This window comes from Notolabrus celidotus, chromosome 16, assembly GCF_009762535.1.
Source record: "Notolabrus celidotus isolate fNotCel1 chromosome 16, fNotCel1.pri, whole genome shotgun sequence".
Lineage (NCBI taxonomy): Eukaryota > Metazoa > Chordata > Actinopteri > Labriformes > Labridae > Notolabrus > Notolabrus celidotus.
In genome coordinates this window covers 13,483,690-13,507,695 of record NC_048287.1, presented here as the reverse complement: position 1 = coordinate 13,507,695, position 24,006 = coordinate 13,483,690, and the positions used below count along the sequence as shown (strand labels likewise).

The 24,006-nt window shown below is 42.4% G+C and overlaps 1 protein-coding gene across 1 annotated transcript; it reads right to left on the bottom strand.

Moving 5' to 3' along the window:
* Window positions 1–482: 482 nt before the first annotated feature.
* On the bottom strand, window positions 483–23,958 carry hibadha (3-hydroxyisobutyrate dehydrogenase a). The gene is made up of 8 exons (XM_034705280.1): window positions 23,823–23,958; window positions 21,233–21,393; window positions 20,863–20,972; window positions 20,460–20,581; window positions 9,388–9,521; window positions 7,935–8,011; window positions 3,125–3,281; window positions 483–2,113 (listed from the first exon to the last, which is right to left on the bottom strand). Exons 1-8 carry the CDS (start codon window positions 23,890–23,892, stop codon window positions 1,955–1,957), a joined length of 990 nt encoding a protein of 329 aa, XP_034561171.1. The 5' UTR covers window positions 23,893–23,958; the 3' UTR covers window positions 483–1,954.
* Between the last annotated feature and the right edge of the window lie 48 nt (window positions 23,959–24,006).

The following is a 24,006-nucleotide window of genomic DNA, read 5'->3' as shown; positions in this document are numbered from 1 at the left end:
GAAGTTGAAGGTCTTTATACCTCCAAACTCCACAGATCCAATCAAGTATCGGTGATGTGCTGGACAACCAAATCCAATCCATGGAGGATCCACCTCACATCTGGCAGGTCTTAAAGGTTCTTCTTCTCCTGCTAACGTCTTGGTGCACAGCATACTGAATCCATGTCTGGTTATGTCAGGGCTTTTATGACCTCAACGTGACAAGAGGGAAGCCAATATATTTTAGGCAAGTTGTTAAAAAAAAGGTCCATACACAATCAGCTTACTAACAGTTTTTGTGATTATGTTGTTGTGAATTAACAGGTAAAATGCCACTCTCTTAAAAGCTGTTAATATTGAACTGATCAATATGAAATGTTATTTTAACAACACACATCTGTGTCAATCATCTCCACAGCAAATAAACCTAACACAAGCTGCATTGAATTATGCTTTAAATAGCAATAGCTCCACATTCAGAAACGTACCAGACAACCACAGTGTACACAGAACATATTTTATTGTGGGCTACAGCATGACTGAGGATCTGTTTCAAAGAGCAAAGACAAACTGTAGACACTAGTAATGAATTTTACTAAAAAAAAAAAAAAAAGACAGTCCATTTAGAGTCCTCTTCAATTCTACACAACAATATGAAATATACATTATGTACATTTGCTCAGAGCGGGGAGGAGCTGTTCTCCCCCCAATACACATTTTAAACAGATGATGAGCAAGCTGAGAGAGAGAGACAGCGTGAGAGAGGAGAAGTTTCTGAGGATAGACTTTAGTTTAAGTAAAAGATGGCGAGAGAAAGTGCTAGACAGTGAGAACAACAGTTTGTAGTGAAGAGTATAAAATTTAAACAGTGTTGGTCATAAAATAATACTCCAGTGGCTCAATAAGCAGCTGTCGACGGTAGAGAAGAGAGGTAAGTTCAAACAGATTCTGTAACGGTATCAAAATTTCCCAGCACATCGCGCTGCGACGCACTCAGTTTAAAAAATGCCTGAAAAATATATCACAGTATTTAAACAAGCAGAACTGGGCGATCCAGTGAGAAGTGACTGAAATGATGTTCAATGTACCATGCCCAAAATAATAGTGTAACTGTTGTGTTTTCATTGAGGTAAATAATGTACTAGATGTTTGAAAAATGGAATGAACAAATAAAAATGAGGATGTTGGCAGGATTACTGAATAACAGCTTCCAGCAAAAAAACAAAAACGCAACAAAACAAGTAAACATTGAGCCAACAGTGTGGCCAGTTTTGGTTACCTTAAATGTAGTGCTATGAACGTGGACTCTGTTTATCCAGTAAAAACATTAACCTATACTCTGCACTCTCTTGCACTTATCTCCTCAATGACACTTTATCACAACATGAACCCTTACTGCAGCTTGTGTTTTTCTCCTCTGCCCTCTTTCATTGGACTGGGACAGATCTGGCTTGTATGGGGTAATAGGCAAAAAGCGCAAACCCGACAGAAGCGTACCTAAACTTTGAACAATCATGCACTTATTACTCATCAATCATTCTGAAAACCACATATTGTTTGCAATATTACACGAGCAGCGCCTCATCCTACCTCTCATTTCCCAGACTGGGAAGAGCGTTGGCTTTGTCTCTAGGTACTGATCTAAGGTCAGTTTTAGCGATTCCACCATGCAGAGGGTGAGCCGAGGATTGTTAATATGATTCAGTGAATGCGAAGAGGGGACACGTGTCAACATACAGTATGTTAATTGGACCGCAGATCTGTGCCTGAGGGCAAGGCCTAAGTCTCTCCTGAGCATAGTGGGATAAGGGGCACTGGGGTGTGTATGTATGTATATGTGTATATGTGTATATGTGTATATGTGTATATGTGTGTGTGTGTGTGTGTGTGTGTGTGTGTGTGTGTGTGTGTGTGTGTGTGTGTGTGTGTGTGTGAATATATGGTAACATCACAGTCCACTGTGCTCCCTCTCCATTTACTGGCCTTCCTCCTCGCGTAGGAATTGGAAGACGGATGAGAAGTCCTTGTTAGCGTAGCCGCGGGAACACATGACTCTGAAGATCTGGTGGGCGAGAGAGCCCAGAGGGATGGGAGTCTTAGTGTTGGTGGCGGTGTTTTGAGCCAAACCAAGATCCTAGACACAGGGAGAGAAAGAGGGACAAAAAGTCAGATAAGTGGACTGAAATGATCATCTCTTTTTGTTTAACCAACGCCTGACTTCAGTGACTGCAGAAAAGTAAATGTTTATCCAAATTCTATCTGGTTTCTTCGCTTTGGTTTGGCTAATGAATGCAAAGACCACAGTGCAAGTGTATTAACAGACACCCAGATGCACAGACTGACCTATACAGAGGAGCTAATGCAGTGACAATAAAATGAAGTGCTACACAATAGGTCACAGATGGACTGGTGAGGAGGAAGGTGGATACAAAAGAAGAGTTAAAAAAGAGACAAAGCAAATTACAGGGCTGGGACACTTACAAAAAAACAACAAGGTTTTCAGAAAGAGTAATATAGAAGTAGTAGAAAAAAATACTAATAGACCAGTAAAAATAAAAAAATAAAAAAAAGGAAAAAACTTTGATGGATTATTATTAATTAAGGTCATTCATCAAAGGAAGAAAAACATAATAATGGTGCCTTTAGCCTCTAAAAAGTGATGAATTTCTGCTTTCCTCTGTTTTGTGTCATTGTGAGTATTTGTAGATGTGGATTGATGAAAACAGCTAATTGAATGAAAATTCAGATTTGGACATTGTAAAGGCATTTTTGACATATTGTAGACTTAAAGCTCCTGTGAGGAGTCTTTGACTGGCTATGAAACAGACTTAAATTGTTACTGTGGTTTTTTTAGCCACCAAAATAAATTAACAAATAAAACAAGACTGACTATTTCTCGGTTCTTTTTAATGTCTGTAACTACTGCCAGCAGTGTTTCAAAGAAAGCAGGATAAGATTTGTGCTTTGCATGTTTAGGTGACGCTCTGCAGAGACAGGGGATGCCAAAAGCTACACAGCTGAAAGTTGGAGCTTTAAAAATGAAAAAAAAAAAGCCTAACACAGTTAGTCAACAGCTCCATAGAAAGACTCCCAGATGTCTTCAAACATTAAAAACATAACACAACATACAGGAATCATGTAGTACCTTGGCCATTAGTGTGGTTCCAAAGCCGCCCTGGTAGTTGTTGGCAGAGGGGACTCCCTCCATGACTCCGGGGACGGGATTGTACGTGTCGCTGGACCAGCAACGACCTGAGGACATGTTTAGGATCTTTGCTAGCAGCTTGGGGTCCAAACCCAGTCTGAGAGAAGAAGGATAAGAAATAAGTTAGAATCTCCAGAAGAATTGGGTAAAGCGGGTAAATAAACCCTGCTGGTTTAAGTTTTTAGTGAGTGTAGTAGAGAAGAGAAGGGATGGACAGATGATGGGATAGAAACAATGATTATGGAATTCACTTTCCTAACAGAGCTGAGGAAGAACATGGAAAAAGATGGGTGTGGGGATGCTGGTGATTGCCGTGACCCCCGTTGAACCTCATGCTAGGCTGTGACCATCCCTCAGTGTTAATGGCTGAAGGCTTTGTAATGCCGGCTAATGCAGTATTGATGTTTACCAGCATGTCTATCCTTCATCATCCCCTCTTTCATGAAAAGTGGAGGAGGAGGAGGAGGTGGAGGAGTAGTGGTTAAGCAGCATGGAGGAGTCATAAACCTCGCTGTCACATACAGAAGTGCGAGCTCTCACTTCTTCTGCCCTCATTTTGATGCAACCCACTTCCATATGCAAGAGGAACAAAATCTGCCGGCTCTGATAAGAGAGGCAGGGAACAGCAAATGGGACAAAGAGAGCACAGACAGAAGCAGGGAGTGAAACAAAGTGCCAACCATTACAGAACAGAGGGTGTAACTGTAGCGTCTGTGTCTGTGTAGTGCAGCTTTTGTGTATTAACGGTTTAAAAGCCAGTGTAAAGCTGCCCACATCAAGCCCTGGCTGCTTTAGCTCACTGTTACTTAAAGGCCTGTAACTCTATTCTGCTCTCAATATGACTATTAAACCATCATAGGTCCTTAAGGCCAGCAGCTCCCTCCCTCCCTCCTCCACCTGGCTCTCATTCTGCCATTACAACCACGTTTTATTAGCTGTCTACTAACTAATTAAGAAAGGGAATTGCATTTACACTCTCTCCATGTTGCTCCCTCCTCCCTTTCCACTTCATCTCTTTTGTGTCCGCTCAGCCTTGCTCGTGTTTTTCTAACAAACTGTTTTGGAAATGTGGCATAAGTGACACTGCATGTGTGCTTGTGTGTGAGCGTAAACATGTGTTTCCGCTTGCAGTCTCTCTGATGACTGCTTTTTCGGTTCATGTCTGAGAGCATCCCTCGCCATCCTCCTCTTCCTACCCCCCCTCACCCTCCTCTCTCTGCTGACACCTCCCTGTCTGAGGACTCTGGGGGACATATGTTTGACATCGTGCACAAAACCCCCCATCTCTTAGCACACACACACACACACACACGCAGGCAGCCCCTCCCAGCGTTCTGGGTCAGCAGCTGAAAAGGTTACTGGCTGAGCTACAATAAAGCGCGTCCGAGCGCGCAGATCGTTTGTTATAGCGACCAGAGACGCTGACGGGGAGCTGTTGTCCTCTGTTAACGATAAATCAATGAAGTTCCCCTCCTGCTCCTATCACACACACACAACCTCATCCACGCACAGCCGTGGTTATTAGCTGACGCAGTGGTGTTGTTCCTCGCCTGCGGTAATTTGCGTGGAGAAGAGGACATGTCACGCTTTAACAAGATTGACATGGATAAACACACAAAGACACGAACAGTGAAATGAACGTGTTGCTGTGTGATACCGCCGCAGATTAAAGAACCGTGAGAGGGAAGAGGGATGGAGATGAAAACAAGAGAGGAGGGCGTTTATGTGCTCATGTTCCTGGGAGCTGTGGCAGGTGGAGTTCATTTGCAGCTCTGATATTAAGTGTCTGTTTCATTGCGATTAGCTCCTCGTCCTCGTCTGATGCCACAGGAGAGGAAGCCAACCCCCAGTCCCCATTTATTATTACATTAAAGAGCTAACGAGTATACACACGCAAGCATTTACTGTCTCATTTATAGAGGCAACAAGCCTGTTTATCACCCAACTTTAATCTTCATCACAACATATGCTCAGAATTCATTTCACAAGGAGAGCAGAGATATGTGTCTTCGCTGTGTGAAACCTATTTCTGCGTGTAAACACAAAGGGTTGTGTCTTGTTAACCCCTTTGATTTGTCTGTTCTCCCAATAAAAAAAGAGCGAATGTGTGTGTTCCTACTTTAGATTCAATAGCAGTCACTTCATGCCATGTATGAATGAGAGCAGGTACACAAGCATGCAAGGTGAACCATACACTGTCACTTCCAGAGGCCTTCCTCCTCTTTTTCCTCTCTTTTCATCTCACGTGCATCATTAAAATCACTGCAGCCTCTCTATCCGATACTCTGCAGCTTTTCCTCTCTCTCTCACTCACTAGTCAGATGCATGCAGAAACTACAGCAGGAAGAAAATAGGCAGAAGACAGATGAAGGGATTAAAAGAAAGGGATGAAATGAGAAGGGAAAGCAAATAGGTATGAGGAAAGGGAAGCCAAACGAGAGGGACAGAAAGAATATTAGAAAGGCAGCGGGTGTGTGTGTGTGTGTGTGTGTGTGTGTGTGTGTGTGTGTGTGTGTGTGTGTGTGTGTGTGTGTGTGTGTGTGTGTGTGTGTGTGTGTGTGTGTGTGTGTGTGCAGGTTCATAATTGTCATGCGTGGCCATTCCTCGCACTAAGAGAACGTCACGCTCCGCTGGAGACGGCCCGAGCTACCATCTGAGATCAACAAATTAGCTCTGCGAACAGAGCTTTACGTGTGTGTGTGTGTGTGTGTGTGTGTGAGAGAGAGAGAGAGAGAGAGAGAGAGAGAGTGTGTGTGTTTGTGTGTGTCTGCCTGGGTGTACAGGTAAGGAGAAACACACACATATCATACACACACACACATCGGAAAGAAAGGGCAGCTCTATCAGGCCCAAGTCTAGCATGATAAAATGTTATTGCCGTTTTCCTGTAAATTGGTTGAGTGCTCAGTCTCCTTTGTGTCCGACTGTTTCATGTGTGTGCGTGTGTGCACGTGTATGTGTGTGTGTGCAAGTGTCAAATTGGTACACGCATAAGAGTGTGTCTTCTCTGCATAAGAGACTGGGCTGCAATGCAGTATGGGAGATTTACGGGTGTGGGCTCTCTCTAAACGATGACAGTCTTTGTCAAACCCCATAATAAAGCCCTAGAGATTGGCGAGTACGAAGCAGGAAACAGGGAAGCACACACACACACACACACACACACACACACACACACACACACACACACACACACACACACACACACACACACACACACACACACGCATGCACGCACGCACGCACACATATATGCACACACACATATACGCACATACATACGCACACACACATACACACACAATCATGACGGGAGATTTGTCAGTTTTGCAATTGTGTAAAAAATCTTTAACTTCAAATAAATGAACCCTGTTGTTACTATTATATTCCTGTTTCCTTTGCATACATTACAATGATATGCAGTGAGTGGAAGTTTTTGTACTTAAGTAGAAAACTGCTGTCCTCAGTGCCTGTGGATGTAAATCTGAGTGTGTGAGTGTGTGTGCATCAGAGACAGTGTGGCAATGTGTAAATCTGTGTTGCTCCCTTAATGCCTCCATATTTCAGAGGCCTAGTGGGGGGATTTATGTGCGACTGCTCATGCCAATTTTCCTCCTCTGTCTCAGCACAGATAAATCAGCAGCACTAACACAGCTGCACTGTGAGAAGGGCAATTCTTGTACGTGCACGCTGCCATACACACAATTTCCTGGGTGCACACATCTTTTAAGTTGCAAAACTATTAAAAAATCATAACGGTAACATAGTGAACAGAGGAAAGAGCTTTTTATTAACAAAGGGAAATGTATAAATAGAGTAGATAATATATTTACACCTCCTATATAGAAAACTTATCAAATCCAATTTATTTCAGGTGATATCAGAATGTTCAGAAAGACTTCAAATCCCATCATCCTCAGCCTCCTGGACAAAAAAGCCTTTGTGCATAAACAAGGCATGATGAATGATGGGATTTCTAGGCGGTGTTCAGTGACAGGGCTTTGACAGGGTTCTGCTGAGAGCTCAATCAGCAGATGTAAATCAGAGTCTTTGGCTCCGCCCACTCATCCATCTCTCTCCAGCAGAAGCGGCTCTGACTCTGGGCTGGGCTGACCCCTTCACACACACACACACACACACACACACACACACACACACACACCCTCACCCACCACACGAACACACACACATTTCCAAATGTGTATGGAAGTGGTAAATTACAGCCACGTTTACAGCCATATCACCGGTATAGTAATTGCTTTAAGCTGACAACTGTATCTAAGTGATTGTACAACGCCAAATTCACACATGGTTTAAATCTGGACGTCTGAAACATGCCACTTTTAAGTTCACGGTACTTCTACTTTTTACAACCACGTATGTCAAAAACGTCAACATATTGTCGATTTAGAATGAATAGTCGGCGGCTGCACATCTCTCAACACAAGAGAGAAACCAAACTGGATCAACTGGACCTCTGTGTTTCTTCTCTCTCCTGTATTACACCCCCTCAGGCAACTTCTGCATGTTACTGTATGTTCCATTGAAGGGCTTGGATGGTGAAAGTTTGAGTTAGGTGTATTCATACAAGCAGCCCACAGTTTTTTCATCTCAGGATAGTTTTCTGTGAAGTACTCTGTTCTAACCATATTATCCCTTCCTGCATCACTACAGTGCTTTATTCTTGCTTCTAAATCAGGATAACAGGTTGGAACGAGAAGCAGCTCATCACAGAATTGGCTGACAGTACCTGATTCCAAGGTTCATAGTCTCTGCGGTGCCTATCATCCCAATGGCCAGGAGCATGTTGTTGCAGATTTTAGCCGCCTAGAGAAAATTGACCAGAGAGCAGAAGGAGCCAATTTAACTCTGAGAATATGAGGAGAATTCCAACACAGCCTGTAGTATGAAATACATTAAAGCACATCCATTAATTCAAAAATACATGAGACAGATTTAGAAGTTATTGCAGCATTGGAGCAGACTCCAATCAGTCAAAACTGTCTCTGACTAAAATCGTTGGCTCTGATGTTAATACATCGGTATTCAGGGATTAGCTTGATTTAATCTGTATTTTGTATGATATAAATTGTATTTTCTTGTAAACAAGTTACAGTTAGATATCCAGGATGCTCAGATTCTGTATATGCAAGGAAAGAGAGTCTGTTGATCTATGATTCATGACAAAATTAGAGCTGCTTCAAATGTGTATGTTCTAATGAATCAACACTGACTACAGAAACAAAGGGTACATGGTCTTCTTTTGGAGGAAGAGCCTTTCAGTTTTGCAAAGCTGAGACGATTCTAAAACAATCTCATGTCTTCTACATTTCAGTGAATTGCTGCTAGGTTGCTGAGTTATGTTTTTAATTTTAATGACATAAACTAATTATCGATGTAGGCATGAGTCAGTGGATTCACCCAGTATGTGTGGTTGGCACTTGGCCCACAATCTGCATGTAAGTTACACACATGAGTGAAATTCAAGTGAATGGCAGAAATGAAGCAGGACATTTCATTACACCTATAAAAAAGGCAAGCAACTTATACAGGAGGCATTGTAACCAAACAGATTCCCGTTAGGCAGAAGCTGTATCTTCAGAAGTAGCCACCTAAAAGGGGCCATTTTTTGATATAATGAATTCAGTATTGTGTGAGGTATACGAATAAAGTATCTGAAGGTAATTGACTGTTAAAACGTGGAAAAAACAAAACAAAGTGGTAATGAAGGAAAACTATTACATGGTCAAATTTGCACTTTGAGCTGTTGGCTTTACAAAGTAAAACAGTATTTAATTTTTTTTAATTGTTTAAAAGTAAAAGAAGCCAAGCTAAAAAAAATAAATAAATAAATAAATTATATATATATATATATATATATATATATTTTTTTTTTTTAAAGACATAAGTCATAAACGTTATCTGTATTTGGACCTATCAGCACAGTTTAAATGTTACTTCTATATGGTTGTTATTAAAAAAGGCATACAAGTTTTTGAAAATTATTTTTTGGGGGAAGACAAAGTTTATAAAGCAAGAAGTGTGTGTGTGTGTGTGTGTGTGTGTGTGTGTGTGTGTGTGTGTGTGTGTGTGTGTGTGTGTGTGTGTGTGTGTGTGTGTGTGTGTGTTTGTGTATGTATGTGTGTGTGTGTGTGTGTATGTGTGTGTGTGTGTGTGTTTGTCTGTGTGTTTTCAAGTGTTACCTGTCCTGTGCCAACTTGTCCACAGTACACCACATTGGCTCCCATGCAGGTGAGCAGCTCCTGTGCAGCGTGGTATTCCTCCTCCACTCCACCCACCATGAAGGTTAGTTTGGCCAGGCTGGCAGCCCCGACCCCTACACACACGACACATGTTCAGACACATAGCTGAGGTTAACTGAGATGAACACAAGCTGGTTTTGTTAGTGCATACAGTGGCATATTAATCCAATATACAAGAACTAAGACCTTGAATCAACATGCTGCACACAAGGTGAAATCATAAGTTGCTGTTCATCTGAGCACATGTTAACAGGTGTATCCATCTGAAACATATGGGTGAGCCACACTAGAGAATGTGTTATCAAGCACTTGACTGTTTCAACACTACAAACTGTGTCTAAAAGGTCAGTTGTGTACTCAGCCCGTCTGTGTTAGTCTCATAATGGGACAGAAGTGTTAAGTAGTGATGCACCAGAGGGACAGAGGTATCTTTAAAAGCCGATTGTTGCCATCATCCACTGCACAACTCTCGTGGGAGCTTTCTCCTTTTGTCCTGTAACCCTTTCTCTGTCTCGCACACACACACACACACACACACACACACACACACACATACACATACACATACACACACACACACACACACACACACACACACACACACACACACACACACACACAGAACCACTAACAGCTGTGCCCGAGGCCAGCCCCCCTCATGGGGGTATCAGTGACAGGCGTGAGGGGTAATTAACTTTACACTTTATCATGTTCAATTAGGCATCCCTCCCCATGCCTGATGGCTTAAGGAGCGTGCCATGTTGTAGGAGGCAACCTTAACCCCCCTCCTCACCCTCACCCTCACCCTCACACACACACACACACACACACACACACACACACACACACACACACACACACACACACACACACACACACACACACTCAGCCCATTCACAGGGTCTTTAATGCAGAATTAAACCCCTTTCAGAGTCAGCCAGAGTCCCCTCTGCAAAGGCTGTGTCTCTAAAATGCTTCATTAAGTAGCCCCCCAAAAATAACTTAATGGAATCTGGTGCATCTTGTGTACTCCGACTCTTACAAAGGAGGAAACAAACTATAATACTGTTATACTCAGTTAGAGAAGTCCAGAAAAAGTAGAAAGGATTCTAACTCTCATGCAATATGGCAAACTTATCAGTTATTCCAAGAGAGAAGAGGACAAGAAGAGGGCATGAGTTCAGTTTGTCTTCAGGGTGTCGTCTGGCTCTAATGAAAGGCCTCTTAATAGTGAAAGCCTAATAATGTTGCTGTTAATAATTAAAGGGGACTGCTGGGGACAGGAAAACCGCTGAAATCACATTATCAGACTTCACTGCGGAGGAGGAAACAGAAGGAGAGGAGAGGAGACTCCTTACTGTACACTTCTATGACCCATAAACATAAATATACATCTCTTCCTCCCTCCCCCTTCTTTAATTGGCTGTTCTGTTGTCAAGTGTATGATGATGCCACTGCACCGTAAGTGTGTGTGAGATGTGTGTGAGGCCAGTGTTGAGCTGTCAGCAGGTCGTTAGGGCCACATAATGAAGCCTGAGGCCCATGCTGCAGCAGCTGCCTGTGGACAACGACACACACGCTTAACATACGGCAGACACACACCGATCATACACACGTATGGCTCACAGGATGTAACACACTCTGTAACTTTCTTTTTATTGTATACTGTCTGATTAACGTCTGACTTTAGCTGTTTAGGTCTGATATCACGAGCTAAAGATCTTTTAAATGCTTTATATTTCATTGACTATTTTTCAAGCTTAAGGCTGTGCTCCACTATCTAAGAGGCATATACAGCACAAACACACATGCTAACACACACACACAAACGGGTACAAACATTCACACACACACATTGAAAGAGCAGTGTGACAACTGTGCTGGTTCATTAGTGGAGATCACTGTTTCGCAGACGACTAAAGAGGAGATTATTGATAACACAGCCAACGAGCTGATCAATATATCTCACTGAGGAGAGAAAGAGGGAGAATGAGATAAAAGAGGAAAAAAAGGGAGAGAGAGAGCAGTGGAGAGAGATGTAGAGACGACAGCAGGAAAGGAGAACGATCCTTCTCCTCCTACCTCCCAGCTTCCCTCCCATCTCTCCCTCCCTCAAATTAACTAATCACCCATAATAAGCTCTTATGATCTGTAGTGGATTTCTATATGCAGTGACACCGGGATGATGGAAGATCCTCGCTGGTAGAAGAATAACACATCATTAGCATAACAATGCATTTGTGTGTGTGTGTGCGTTGGTTGTGCATGCACAAAAGTACATTTTTTGTGTGATAGTGCATGATTTTTAGTTCTATGAAAGTGTCTATGCAGAGTGTATGCATTTACTGCGTGCGTGTGTATGTGTGTGTATGTGTGTGTGTGTGTGTGTATGTGTGTGTGTGTATGTATGTATGTATGTGTGCGTCTGTGTGTGTGTGTGTGTGTGTATGTGTGCGCTTGAGAGGGGACGTCCCACTCTCGGACTGGTCCTGTCAGAGACGGATTAAATAGGAATCCTAATGAGGCTTCCCGAGCGCCGGGTCCGCCGGCTCATCCATCCCAGCGGGAGTGACAGTCCTGGATCGTTAGCACTGCACAACTACACAACGCCCCCTAGGGGGAGAGACACGGTGAGTGTGTGTGTGTGATTGTGTAAGGGTTGTGGGGGGCTCCTATGATAGAAGATACAGGGTGGAGAGGGAAGAGCAGAGGAGGGATCAAATACTTAAAAAAATGTCCACAAAATGGAAAGTTATGAAAACTATATCACAGCACACTTAATCTGAGCGTGGTGCTAAAAACAGAACTCATGGCCTCCTCTTTTAGTTGAGAAAGAATAAAGACCATAGTTCTACTGTTAAGCAGCCGGTGCTGTCTTAGGGAGTGATTCCCTTGAGGAACAAACACCTCTTTCCTCGCTCACTTTATTCCAGTCCAGGGACAAGTTTTGTTTGGCTGAGGAGCAAGTGCCCACCAACCTCAAATGACATGGCACAAATATTCTTCTAAAGCTGTCTAAACTATAAATGAAACTCTGCTGCGTTTATCATGTCGCTGGTAAAGGACTAGGAAGAGAAGAGGAGAAATAGGTGGGCTCCTACATTATGCTGTATGACGCATGAGAGGGCACCGCACCATCAACGTGTGCATTCATGGTTGTGTGTGGCCCGCACAAGTTAACTTCCATTCAATTACAAACACATATTGACATCTCCTTCATCTGATCTCCTCTATTAACAAGGTTCAAGTTAATGAGCAGGCAATCAGGCACTATTAGGGCAGATGTTTAACAGCCGGCTTTGACGACAGGCATTAACTGTGAACATGAGAGAGTGATTTCTGTTGTGTGAAGGGAGAGGAAGATCAGAGGAATGACTTTGGTTTGGCCTGTTTGTAGTGAACACTTAATTCATTAGCACTTCTTTCATTACTCACAAAAGAGTCAACCAAAGTAAGTCATGACAGCCCTATAACCTTTAAAATGTTCTGAAGTGGTGTGTATGTGTGTGTGTTTTCAAAGTAAGTGTCTGTGTACATGTGCATGCAGTATCTGTGTGCGTATGTGTGTGTGTTCCTGTGTTTTCACATGTGTGTACCAAGGACAGGTGCAGATCCCAGAGCCGGCCGCCAATAAGACGTCACTTACAGCTTCTGAGGGCTGCGTTTCAGAGTTACGAGCCGTATGTTAACCAGTAGGCACTTTTTATGGGTGGTGGGTTTAAATTAAACTACATTTTGTGAATATGAGGCTGCACAAACAACACACACACACACAGGAACGTGGACAAACACACACACACACACACACACAAAAATAGGGATGTTCCCAGAGTTTGGTACTGAATGACGCATTTGACATGGAGCCACAACCCAGCTTTTTTTCCCCCAAGAGAGCATACACGGAAAAACACTTGCAGCAAAACAACACCTTTAATATCGTTAGAGCTCCTCCAAACACCTCATTTCCTAAAATGATAATGTTCCCGCTCCTGCTTCAAGAAACGCCAGAAATCATTTCACACCTTCTGCTCCAAATGTAGTTGGTGTAAACAAACTCTAGCTTTGGCAGTATTCTGCATTGTTTGCTACTGAGTTTTTAACTTAATGCACATGTGGGGTTAAAGATTTTGGCTGTGTTGTATTCATCTAGTATTCATACTGAAAAAGTGCCTTCACACTTACACACAGCCTTGAGTCAATGGGAGATGGCTGCTTGCAGTGTAAGTCAGTGGGGGTAGGATGTTTACTGGCCAACATTGCAGCCTCCTGTGGTCCACCATTATAATTACACGCGAGGGCAGAAGTTTTTCTCAAACAGAGTAAAAACCCAAACAGGCCTCATAAAAAACATAACGGATATCGAGTAAATAAAAGAAAACAACACAAGGGTGCAAGTGATCGCTCGCATGCGAAAAAAAATAGCACTTTCGACATTGTATCTGCCAACTTTGCTAATGTTCCTCTGTTGTGTTAAAAACAGACTCTTTATCGGCTCCAGTTAACGAGCGCAAAGCCATGAGAACTGAGTCCTGCACACAAACACTCCATGAGAACCTCGAGCCGGGAGAAAGTTTGGGTTTAAGGGAATTCGGTTTACAGTGTCAACATAGTTTTCTTGTATATACAGCTTTAAGGGGGTTTCGTTTGCCATGCCCAGGAATTGACCAACAGGCTCAGCCTCATCATCATCCTCATCATCATCATCATCATCACTACTAACTCCTCTGTTGTGCAGGAGAAGAGGCTGGTCGATGGTAGGTGACAGAGGCTTGAGGGACCAGGAGAAATCCACAATCAATCCTCTCCCCGGCCCAATGAGACTCATCTAGGATAGAGCAAGTTAATAATGATCCCCAATTAGACACACAAACACACACACACACACACACACACACACACACACACACACACACACACACACACACACACACACACACACACACACACACACACACACACACACACACACACACACACACACACACACACAGAGAAAGAGTTGCAAAAAGTGTTCTCACACAGACAGAAAGATAATTTGCGTTTAGTTGAGTGACATGTTGGTGACGTTTGGGCTACATTTGACGGACAGAGACTTTCTGTATGACTCATTAACCAGCTGACTACTTGCCTGCACACACGCTTACACACACACACAGGGGCAGGGGCATGTGAGCCAGTCCCCAGCTGCTCTGGGTCCACCTCCATCTGGACCATAGGGGCTAGGCACTTCCCCTCCATCATCACTGTCCCTGGTTACCCTCCCCTCCCACTGGTGGCCCCACAGTCCCCCCCCCCCCCCCGTCTCTGTGTCACAGGATCCCGTCAGTGAAAGGCTTGTTATGCTAATCTAGTCTTTGGACCTCTCATGCTCTCTCCAGTGCTGGTAAGCCATCAACTTGACAGACTTCGACAGCACCGCCCTCCCGTTCATCCAACCTGATTCCTTAACTAAGTGACAGGGGATCATCTCTAACCTTCACTAAACGGCCTTAATGCTGCCAGACTCATCTTCTTCATTAATCCCATTCTCAGACTGGATTAAGTTGATCTGAGTGGCCGAGTGGCCTCTTGCTCTTTCACTGACCGGAGAGTGACAGGCTCAGAAAAAACACAAGGTGTATTGTTTTATTTGTATTTATACGCATCTGAAATCACTTCCTATTTGCCATGACGGCCACCAAACTTCTTCAAACCCAACTATTCCAGGGTCTAAAGTCCATGCCACATTCACCATAGTTTGCCACAACTGCTACAATTACATGCATCCACTTCCATGGATGCTTAAAGTACAGTTATGCAAAACAACACCCATCTGCAATAGTACAACTGACAACAATTTATGAGTTCAAAATTCTCAATAAATGTAGAGTAAGAAGGACATCATGGTTAATACTAACACAATCATTAGTATACTTAATTAATTTATTAAAGGAAAATTAACTGGTGACTACTTTGATTATGAATATGTATTAGATAAATCATTGGTTGATAATGGGGATATTCTATTCTAATTCTATACTCCTAACCCAGATGTTATCCTCCTTTCAGAAGAGGAAAACAAGAGTTTTTGTAACCATTTTTATAAAATATCAGTTCTTATTTCTTATGTCTGATTTGAACGTTTTGCAAAGCATTTAAATGGAATTCTTGGAAAAAATTCTATATAAAATACTTCGATCACTTTTTTTACTTTGATGAGTGAAAAAAAAACATGAATATTAAGAGACAGAACTTGTCTTTGTTTTTTATGTGGTTTTAATGGTGGTTTCAGTTGGAACTGGTAATCATAAAACATTCATTTGCACCCATCATTACTCAGTAAGTCTCAGTCTTTCTGACCCTCCAGTGAGCATAAGCTACACAATCAGAACTTTTATTTTTAAATCCAAAAACATTAAAAATATATGAGTAATCTTGTCAGTGTCGGCCATCAGCAGCAGGTACTTTTCAGCATCAGCTCAAAAACAATCCTCATCTTGCCTCTCTGATTTTGATACTTAATTTTGATAAGTCCTCTGGAAAAACTGTTAAGGTTTCCTCCAGACTTGATATAAAAAAACACTGCTTGGAATAATGATTTGTGTCTGATATTCTTTTCCACAAAAATAATAACTTACAAATACTTTCCAGAATCTACAACCTCAAAAAAATATTTAATTTGTTTACAAGTTTCACAAGATGTTTCTTAGTTTCCAGAAGAGTCCCCTCTCAGTTTATTGGGCTTTGATTTGTGTAAACTACTTTTGATGCTTCAAAAATCCTGCTCATGCTCTATGGCAATATGTTGAACTTTTAAATTTAGAATGAGAAAAATCTATTTTCAGCTCTCTGCCTATAAAGTCTTCACCTATGCTCCACATCATTCTACACAGTCAAACATTTTCGAATGGAGCAGGATTTCAGGCACCAGTGAGCTACATGCTCATGTCTGAAATATTTGCTGCTGTATAGAAGAAAATGTCAAGGTAAAGATGAATACAAAAGAATCAATTCAACTGACTATTAAGTAAAGTGGAGAAAAAAAATCTCTCAGGCTTATAAATTAAATGTAACAGCTTTGAGCAATCAGTGAACCATGATACAATCTAACCCTGACTTCTTGAAATAATTTCAGGTCTGACTCCATGCTAAATGTCACTCATAGTCATAATTGATCTTTAAGTGAAAAGCCGCAGGACCTTTAGGCCTGGAGGTAGAAACAGAGTCTATATCAGTCAGCAGAGGAGTGGATTGGCAGTGATGACTGATGAACCAACTGGTGCCAGCCTCGGCTTGAACAAGCTCCTACAGGCCGCAGAATGACGCTCAAACTGTCGGCAAATGACACGCTGCAACACTCAGGCGTCGGTTTATGTGGGATGGATATGATTAGAGTGGTGTTGAGACTGAGCCTAAATAGGTAGTTAGCTTAGGATTATAAGACCTCGCAAACAAGCAACATTAGCCTGAGTGCTCATGGTCCCACTACAGCTCGACTCCCTCTTGCTTTCATTTGCACTGATAGCTGACTTTCCCAGCGCTGGGAAAAACACAATGAAAGGGTTTTTTTTAGGGCCGTTTTAAAGCCATCGTCCGTTAGCAATGTGGCAGCCCACCATGGGCACACAGACACAAACACAGGCATTCTGGGTAATTACTGCTAACGACCCCGCTGCTTGTTAGCCAGACCTCCTATTTTTTTGCCATCACTGTGCCAACACCCTGAGCCTGTGACATCAGAGCTTGTTTTGTTGTGGGTCAACTTTGCATGCGGACGCTTTTAATGACACCAGACAGTGGTGGGAGTGTGTGTGTGTGTGTGTGTGTGTGTGTGTGTGTGTGTGTGTGTGTGTGTGTGTGTGTGTGTGTGTGTGTGTGTGTCAGCAAATGCTAGCATGCCTGAAGAAACAGTGTCAAAGCTAATATAGGACAGTTTTGCACAGTTCTGCATTGAAATGTGTACACGTGCACAGTTGCATCAAGCAGGTCTAATACCAAGACACTGGCTCATGTAGGAGAGTGAAAGCCTGCGTGAAGCCCATGAGAAGAGTGAACGTTTCCTTTTGATTGCTCTTTTCAAAAAGGGTTATGACTTTGCTATTCAGATCCCACGGTTAGCTGCCAAACCTCCAGTGACGCACACATCATACACGAGCACACACATTTCTGTGTAAAATACGCCACCTCACACACCACACTTACACAAAGGGATTCAGTTTATATCAAAAGCAAAATCTAAGCAAAAAATAAAAGCAAATGCAGACACCGCAGAAAGTTCAGACTGTGTCTACAAAAGTTTAAGAGTGTTGGAGATCACAGCACGTCTCTGTGAGCGTAATGTGAAGCAAAATTCTGATTTGACAATGGCTGTTTTCGAAACGGCCTGCTACATACTACCTACGCATGCAGTATGCAGTATGCAGTATGCAGTATGCAGTATGCAGTATGCAGTATGCAGTATGCAGTATGCAGTATGCACTGCATACTGCGTTTGAAGGTAGTATGTAGTATGACTGTTCTGTTGGATCTGTTCTGCAGGATGCTGGGTCAGGTGTCGCTTGATTTCCGTTTTTGGAAAGCAGAAGTAAACAACGGCCAAGCTGATCGCGAAACTGCTTCTTTAGCATCAATTATGATTTAAAAAGTTAAGAAGTGGTTTATATGGAATTTAATAATTTTCACAGCCCCTCAAAACTGAGTGACCCCCAACAAAAAAGAATAAAAAGAAGAAGAGTAATGTTAGCACTGTGCATTGCGGGAAACAGTACGCGAGACAGACTGGTCCGATGCATGCTGAGAAGTTTTCCCGAATCAGTACGACAGCCCGGGAGTTTTGGCTTACTGCAGATTTTGTTCTTATTCACATACTACTTACTACATACTGAATTTTGGCCAAATCAGTACGCACTGCTAGTATAGGAGACGGTTTCGAAAACAGCCAAAGTCTTCTTTAAGTCAATACAATCCAATTCACTCCAGAGATGATACATCATATTCTTAATGACTCATTTTGAAATGTCTGTCTTTGGGAAATGTCTGAAATTCCAAGGAAGGCAGCTTTAATGAAACTTTATTATATCCGTCTTTTATTTATCTTCAGGAAACACTGTGATTTTTTTGTTATGATGTTGTTTTCTAAAGTTTGATACATTAATGAATGACTTTACTGTCACTCAACTGAGTTGATGTCAGCCTTACCTCTCTCTCTCACCAAGCCTCATAAACGTAACAATGCCCTATTTGGGTAGGGTGCCATCTCCTGGTAGGAACAGAGCATGTAACCTCATATCCCACCCAGGGATGTGTAAATTAAGGTGAGTGGGGTGAAGATGGGGTCTCTGATATTTACAAAGAAGGTACTATGTTATGTTTTAATGAACCATATGTCTCCACTGGTCTATCCCGGCTAACTTGAGTCACATGAATATCATCACCAACTTCAATCCGAAGAAGCTGAAAGTGGGGCTGACAGTTCCAGTGTGTGCATTCAAAGGCTACAGCTATCCCTTTTTGTCCTATCAGTCAATCCACTGATGTGTTTTATTATTTATGGATTTATTATTTTCTCTTTGAATGACTAGAAAATACAGAAAACTGAAAAAGAATTGTAATAATAGAACATTTATTTTGTCTTTGAGTGCCCTTATTGAGAGGATATGACAGTGTATAGGGTCAACCCATAGGATGCCTCTGTACCTGGGGTACGCCATTTGACCTCTGAGCGAAACTGGCGACCACATTAAGTGTGTTTTCACAAAGAATGTTCTGCCTTGGCACCCTAAACTAGCTATGCGCACTCCTTGATAAGACTAATGGTTGTCTAAAGGTGATTCTGGGTGTGCGGATGCGTGTGGCATGTGTGCATGCGTGCATGAAAGAAGAGTGTCTGCAGAGCTGCTTGCAGAGGCCAGAGGCAGCAGGTAAATCATTGGTCATCTAGTGCTAGTAAAAGAGGCTTAGTAAAGAGACAGGAGAGGAAGAACCTTCACAGAGGACTGCACACACTAACTGTGCACTGTCTATAGTATGTAAACTGTGTGTGTTAAGGGAGAGGAACAGGCTTAAGGCTCTGATCTCGCTGACTGCAGTCGGTCTGTTCTCCAGACGCCAGCTGGTAAACATGCCCGTGTGGGCTCAGTCTGTGTTTGTAATGGAGAGGACGGGAGTGTGTGTTGTGAATTAAATACAGATTGTGCAAAAAAAGTAAATAAAGCAAGGTCAGATTTAGTATCCAGGTGAGTAGAGATTTAGAAAGAAGCATATCTCAACCGCATACCTGAATGAAGAGAATTGTGCGTGGGTGTGTGAGTAAAAGAGAGAGGGGACAGAGATGGACAGTTTTACTGCAATGTGTCTCCTTCTTGTCTTATCTTTCTCCTCTCCTCCTGCACTCCATGTGAGGGCAGTTTCTCTCCTCTTTATGACTCTTTATCTGACATGAAAGGCACTAACATGGGATACCCGCCATTACGGCTCCATCAACATGAAAAGCTCTGACACGGGATTCTCCGCCGCGGCTCAGCCCATTAAGGGACGACTGGCGATCCTGTGCTCTGTCAAGAAGCCGTCATGAGCAGACAGCAGTGGACATAATGAGGACTTCAAACCTTAACCTTGCCTTTAAGACCCCTGGTCAAAAGCAGCAATAAAACCTCAAGAGGGCAACCACTGGTTGGCCCGCTCAGTAATTACAACTCGTGTCCTAGCACTCACCCAAAAGGTCCCGTAGTTTAGATATACAAAAGAGTGTGAGACAGCTCAGGAGCCAGGCTGAGGGGTCATAATCCTGACACTGTGATTGCTATGCTCAAGTGAACAAACCAGTAGTCTGATTCTGCTTTTGATACTAGTGCAAATACCTTGACTTCACTCTGAATCTCTTTATAGAACGCCTGACCAGTAGCAATGTCCAGATTGAGAGAAATAAAGCCAGCAATATAATTTTAATGTCATTTTAACAAAAAAACAAGAGTGAAATACTTAAGCAGAACAATTTAGATTTATCCAAACAATCTCTGTGTGTGACAGGTTACCTCCTGACACTGGAGCATCCATGAAAACAGCTCCCATCTTCTCAGCAGCAACCGCCATTTCTTTTGAGACGGAGGGGTCGATGGTCGAAGAGTCAATCAACAGTGTTCCCTTTTTCACCTTCCTAAAGAGAGCAATACAAAGAGTTGACAGGTCACGCATAAAATAAAGAGGCAGGGTTGGTTGTTTTGTGATATCACTTGCTTGCGGTGTATTGCTGCGTTCTTACATCGGTACAAAACATCCTCTTGAGGAAATTATACTGTTTTTACTGGTAGAAAAAGTCTGTGTCAAGCTGGGGTAAAAATGTCTCCGTCTGCGTTCACACTTGCAGCTCAACCAGAATATTTTGGGAAGACTCTAAGAGTGGCACATGTGAATACAGCTTAGGTACGGTTTGCTTACTTGAGAATGCCGTTTGGGCCAGTGTAGACCTCTATGACATTTGGACTGGAGGGAAGCATTGTGATGATGCGGTCTGCTTTCTCTGCCACCTCTGCTGGAGAGTCGACTACCTGAATATTGCAAACACAGTTTCATAATACGACAGTATCATCAATCAAACACACCTTCATGAACACGAGGAATGGATTATAGCTCTTTAATTGGCTCAAACCGACACGTTTCCTTAGTTGGAATTGAATGGATAGTAAGAGCTTGCAGGTACTTGTGGGGTATATTTTTTTGCTTTCATAGTCTGTTAGATGTCAGATATGACATGGCGTTACTCTATTTACCATTCAAATGTTTATTGGTGATGTGATGTGAGTGTTACCTGAGCACCAGTTTCCTGCAGCTCCTTGCAAGACTCAGGGAAGACATCAGTGGCAATAACAGGATAACCGTTTTTTAAGAGGTTTCTGGCCATTGGACTTCCCATGTTTCCCAGACCAACAAACCCCACTGGTGTTTTTGAGGCCATCGATCGTGATGACACTGAGGGAGGAGGACATGTTTAGCTTAACAGAGGCAAAGGAAAAGTTCACAATCCTCAATATTTTAACCAGAAATTCTATTTACAGACACCATGTGTCAGTAGCAGTACAAGAAGATAGATAGATAGATAGATAGATAGATAGATAGATAGATAGATAGATAGATAGATAGATAGATAGATAGATAGATAGATCTTTATTTGTCCTTAGTAAGGACATTTGTTGTCACCATCTGTACAGAAAATACATATATAAAACACAAATAAACAATAAACTTCCACCCAGCCCTGCAACAATGGTGCACATCACACCACATATATGCACACCGGACATATAAGAACACACAGGACACCTATATACACACCAGACACATTACATGGGCATTTTGTTTAGCAATGCTATGGCCGACGGGACAAAGCTTCTGCCAAACCAGGCTCGCCTACAGTAAAGGGATCTGTGTCTGCGACCAGACAGGAGTAGTGTGAAGGGGGTGTTGGGGGTCTAGTGTTATAGTGCGTGCTCTGCATATAACGGCTATGTTAAGACAAGTTAAGATAAATTATAACAAAGATGAAAATAAACTGTAGAGAACAACTTTACTGACCTCGTAGGGGGAAATGCTCTAATTAGAATCAATAACAACAGAGCAAATCTTGCTCTAACTTAAAACCAGCTTTTGGGCAGTCTGGCCAGGCTATTAAACACTACTGGCTCAGACAAGGTCCAGCAAGGTTAATAGCAACTAAACAGAGTCAGGAAACCCAGCTACAACAACAGGATTAGGCTTGGAAAGTGAAGCCCACACAGAACACTCCCTGCCAACCCTTCAGTCTTTACTGCATTTTCGACAGTGACATGACTTCACTGATAATAACTTCAACTATCTATTCAAGGAGATAAAATGCGTTTAAAAACAGGCCTATACTAAAACAAATGGACCTTTTCTGGTGTTGCTTTCTTTGCACAGAAACTTGTAGCCTTGGTGCTCTGACAGTTATGCTCAAAGTTGAATGCAAAGTTTGCCACTACACCCATCGTACGCATAATGAGTCCTTTTAAAATGTTAACCTTCCAAAGCATCAACATCTAAGTTCTTTTTTGAAGCTGGATAAAAAGAGCAAAAATGTCCACTAATTTTAATCCTGCAAGTAAGCGTAGTGTGTTCATTTCTGTGGTGTGAAATATTTTAAATATATGACTGATTTTTTTGACCCATTATCCTTATGGTTAATTCATTTCCCCCATGCTACTGTTTACTCATCCTGTGTCTGTATCAGAGTCGAAATTTCAAATAATTGTGCTCAAGACAGACTAAAATTAGACTAAATTATATTCTGTGAGCAAAACATCCTCCACATATGAAGCAAAAGGAAGCACATGGATGGAATTTTCCAGAAACAGTTATTCACTGCAGCACTCATTTCAATATTAGCATGTCATATGAACAAAACTATTGTCTGCTACAGATGCATTTCTTTCTAAGTAAGGACATTTTGAGACTACAGGAAATACGCCTGTTTCTGCTGTAATCCTGCATTATGGCATAAATAAATATTTAAAATGCAACTTAATATGTTCACACAAGAAGGCTTTGTCAGGCCATTTGAGGCTGCTGTTGGCACTACTTACAGTGGACTTTGTAACTAGCAGTACAGGAGTGAGGGAAAGCCATGTCTGCTTTCTAAAGGCATTTTAAGGGGGGGGGGGGGGGGGGGGTTACTGTATCTGTTTTGAGGCGTTCAGAGGCCCGACCTTCATAGAGTTAATTCCTAACTGACCCAATGTAACGCTATATAATGCAATGATAGAACACATTGCAACTATTTCAACAGCAGACAGTTATATGCAGTGAACGAGCAACACTTGTAGCTGTAATAGCATGCAAGTGGTGCCTGAAATGAACCCACGTTCATTCAAACAGCATTAAGTGTTGCATGTTTTGCAAGATACATGTTTTGTCCAGCAGAATATGCAAGGGGGAGTGTATAGGTGTGTTGGTGGAGAAGCTAGTTTGCTAATTAAAGGTGTATACTGCAGAACAAACCTACAGATGAGCACTATAATCAGTGCCCAATACAATAAACTAAAAGATAACAAACTAGGGATCCATGAAGAGACCATTGTCAGTGAACATTAGCTGCTAGTTTCCATTGTTTCCTTCTAACTCTGCCCCTACCTATGAATCACATTCTCACATTCCCCAGCATACTACAGGGTTGAACACATCGAAACAGGAGGCTAACACAGGGACATTGTGTCCAGACTTCACCACTTAAGCAGCATAAGCAGTAACGCAAGGTGTGCATACTTTCTTCAGAGGGCTAACAAGCTAGCTAACAGGCTGGAGCAGACAATGTTCCCCTCTCCTCTGTACACATGCAGTAGCGGAACATAATTGGAAGAAAACCGACCACATGAACGATACTTTACCAAGGGTAAGGCCGACATGCTTATTCCACCCTAGCAATAAATTTCGCGACCCTCTAAACAACGCAGCCATGCTTCTTTCCCCTTGACCTCGGCGTACGGTGACAGCTGTCAAGCCACCAGGAAAGCCAAACCGAACCGTTATGATTGAGCGTGATTTCAGCCAATCACAGCCTTCGCTGAGTTT

Excerpts from the sequence above, each read along its gene's own strand:
- hibadha (XM_034705280.1), bottom strand. The coding sequence starts at position 23,892 with ATGGCTGCGTTGTTTAGAGGGTCGCGAAATTTATTGCTAGGGTGGAAT. Across the intron at positions 21,394-23,822 it reads GCATGTCGGCCTTACCCTTG|TGTCATCACGATCGATGGCC; the intron begins GTAAAGTATCGT and ends CTCCTCCCTCAG. Across the intron at positions 2,114-3,124 it reads GAACCACACTAATGGCCAAG|GATCTTGGTTTGGCTCAAAA; the intron begins GTACTACATGAT and ends CCCTGTGTCTAG.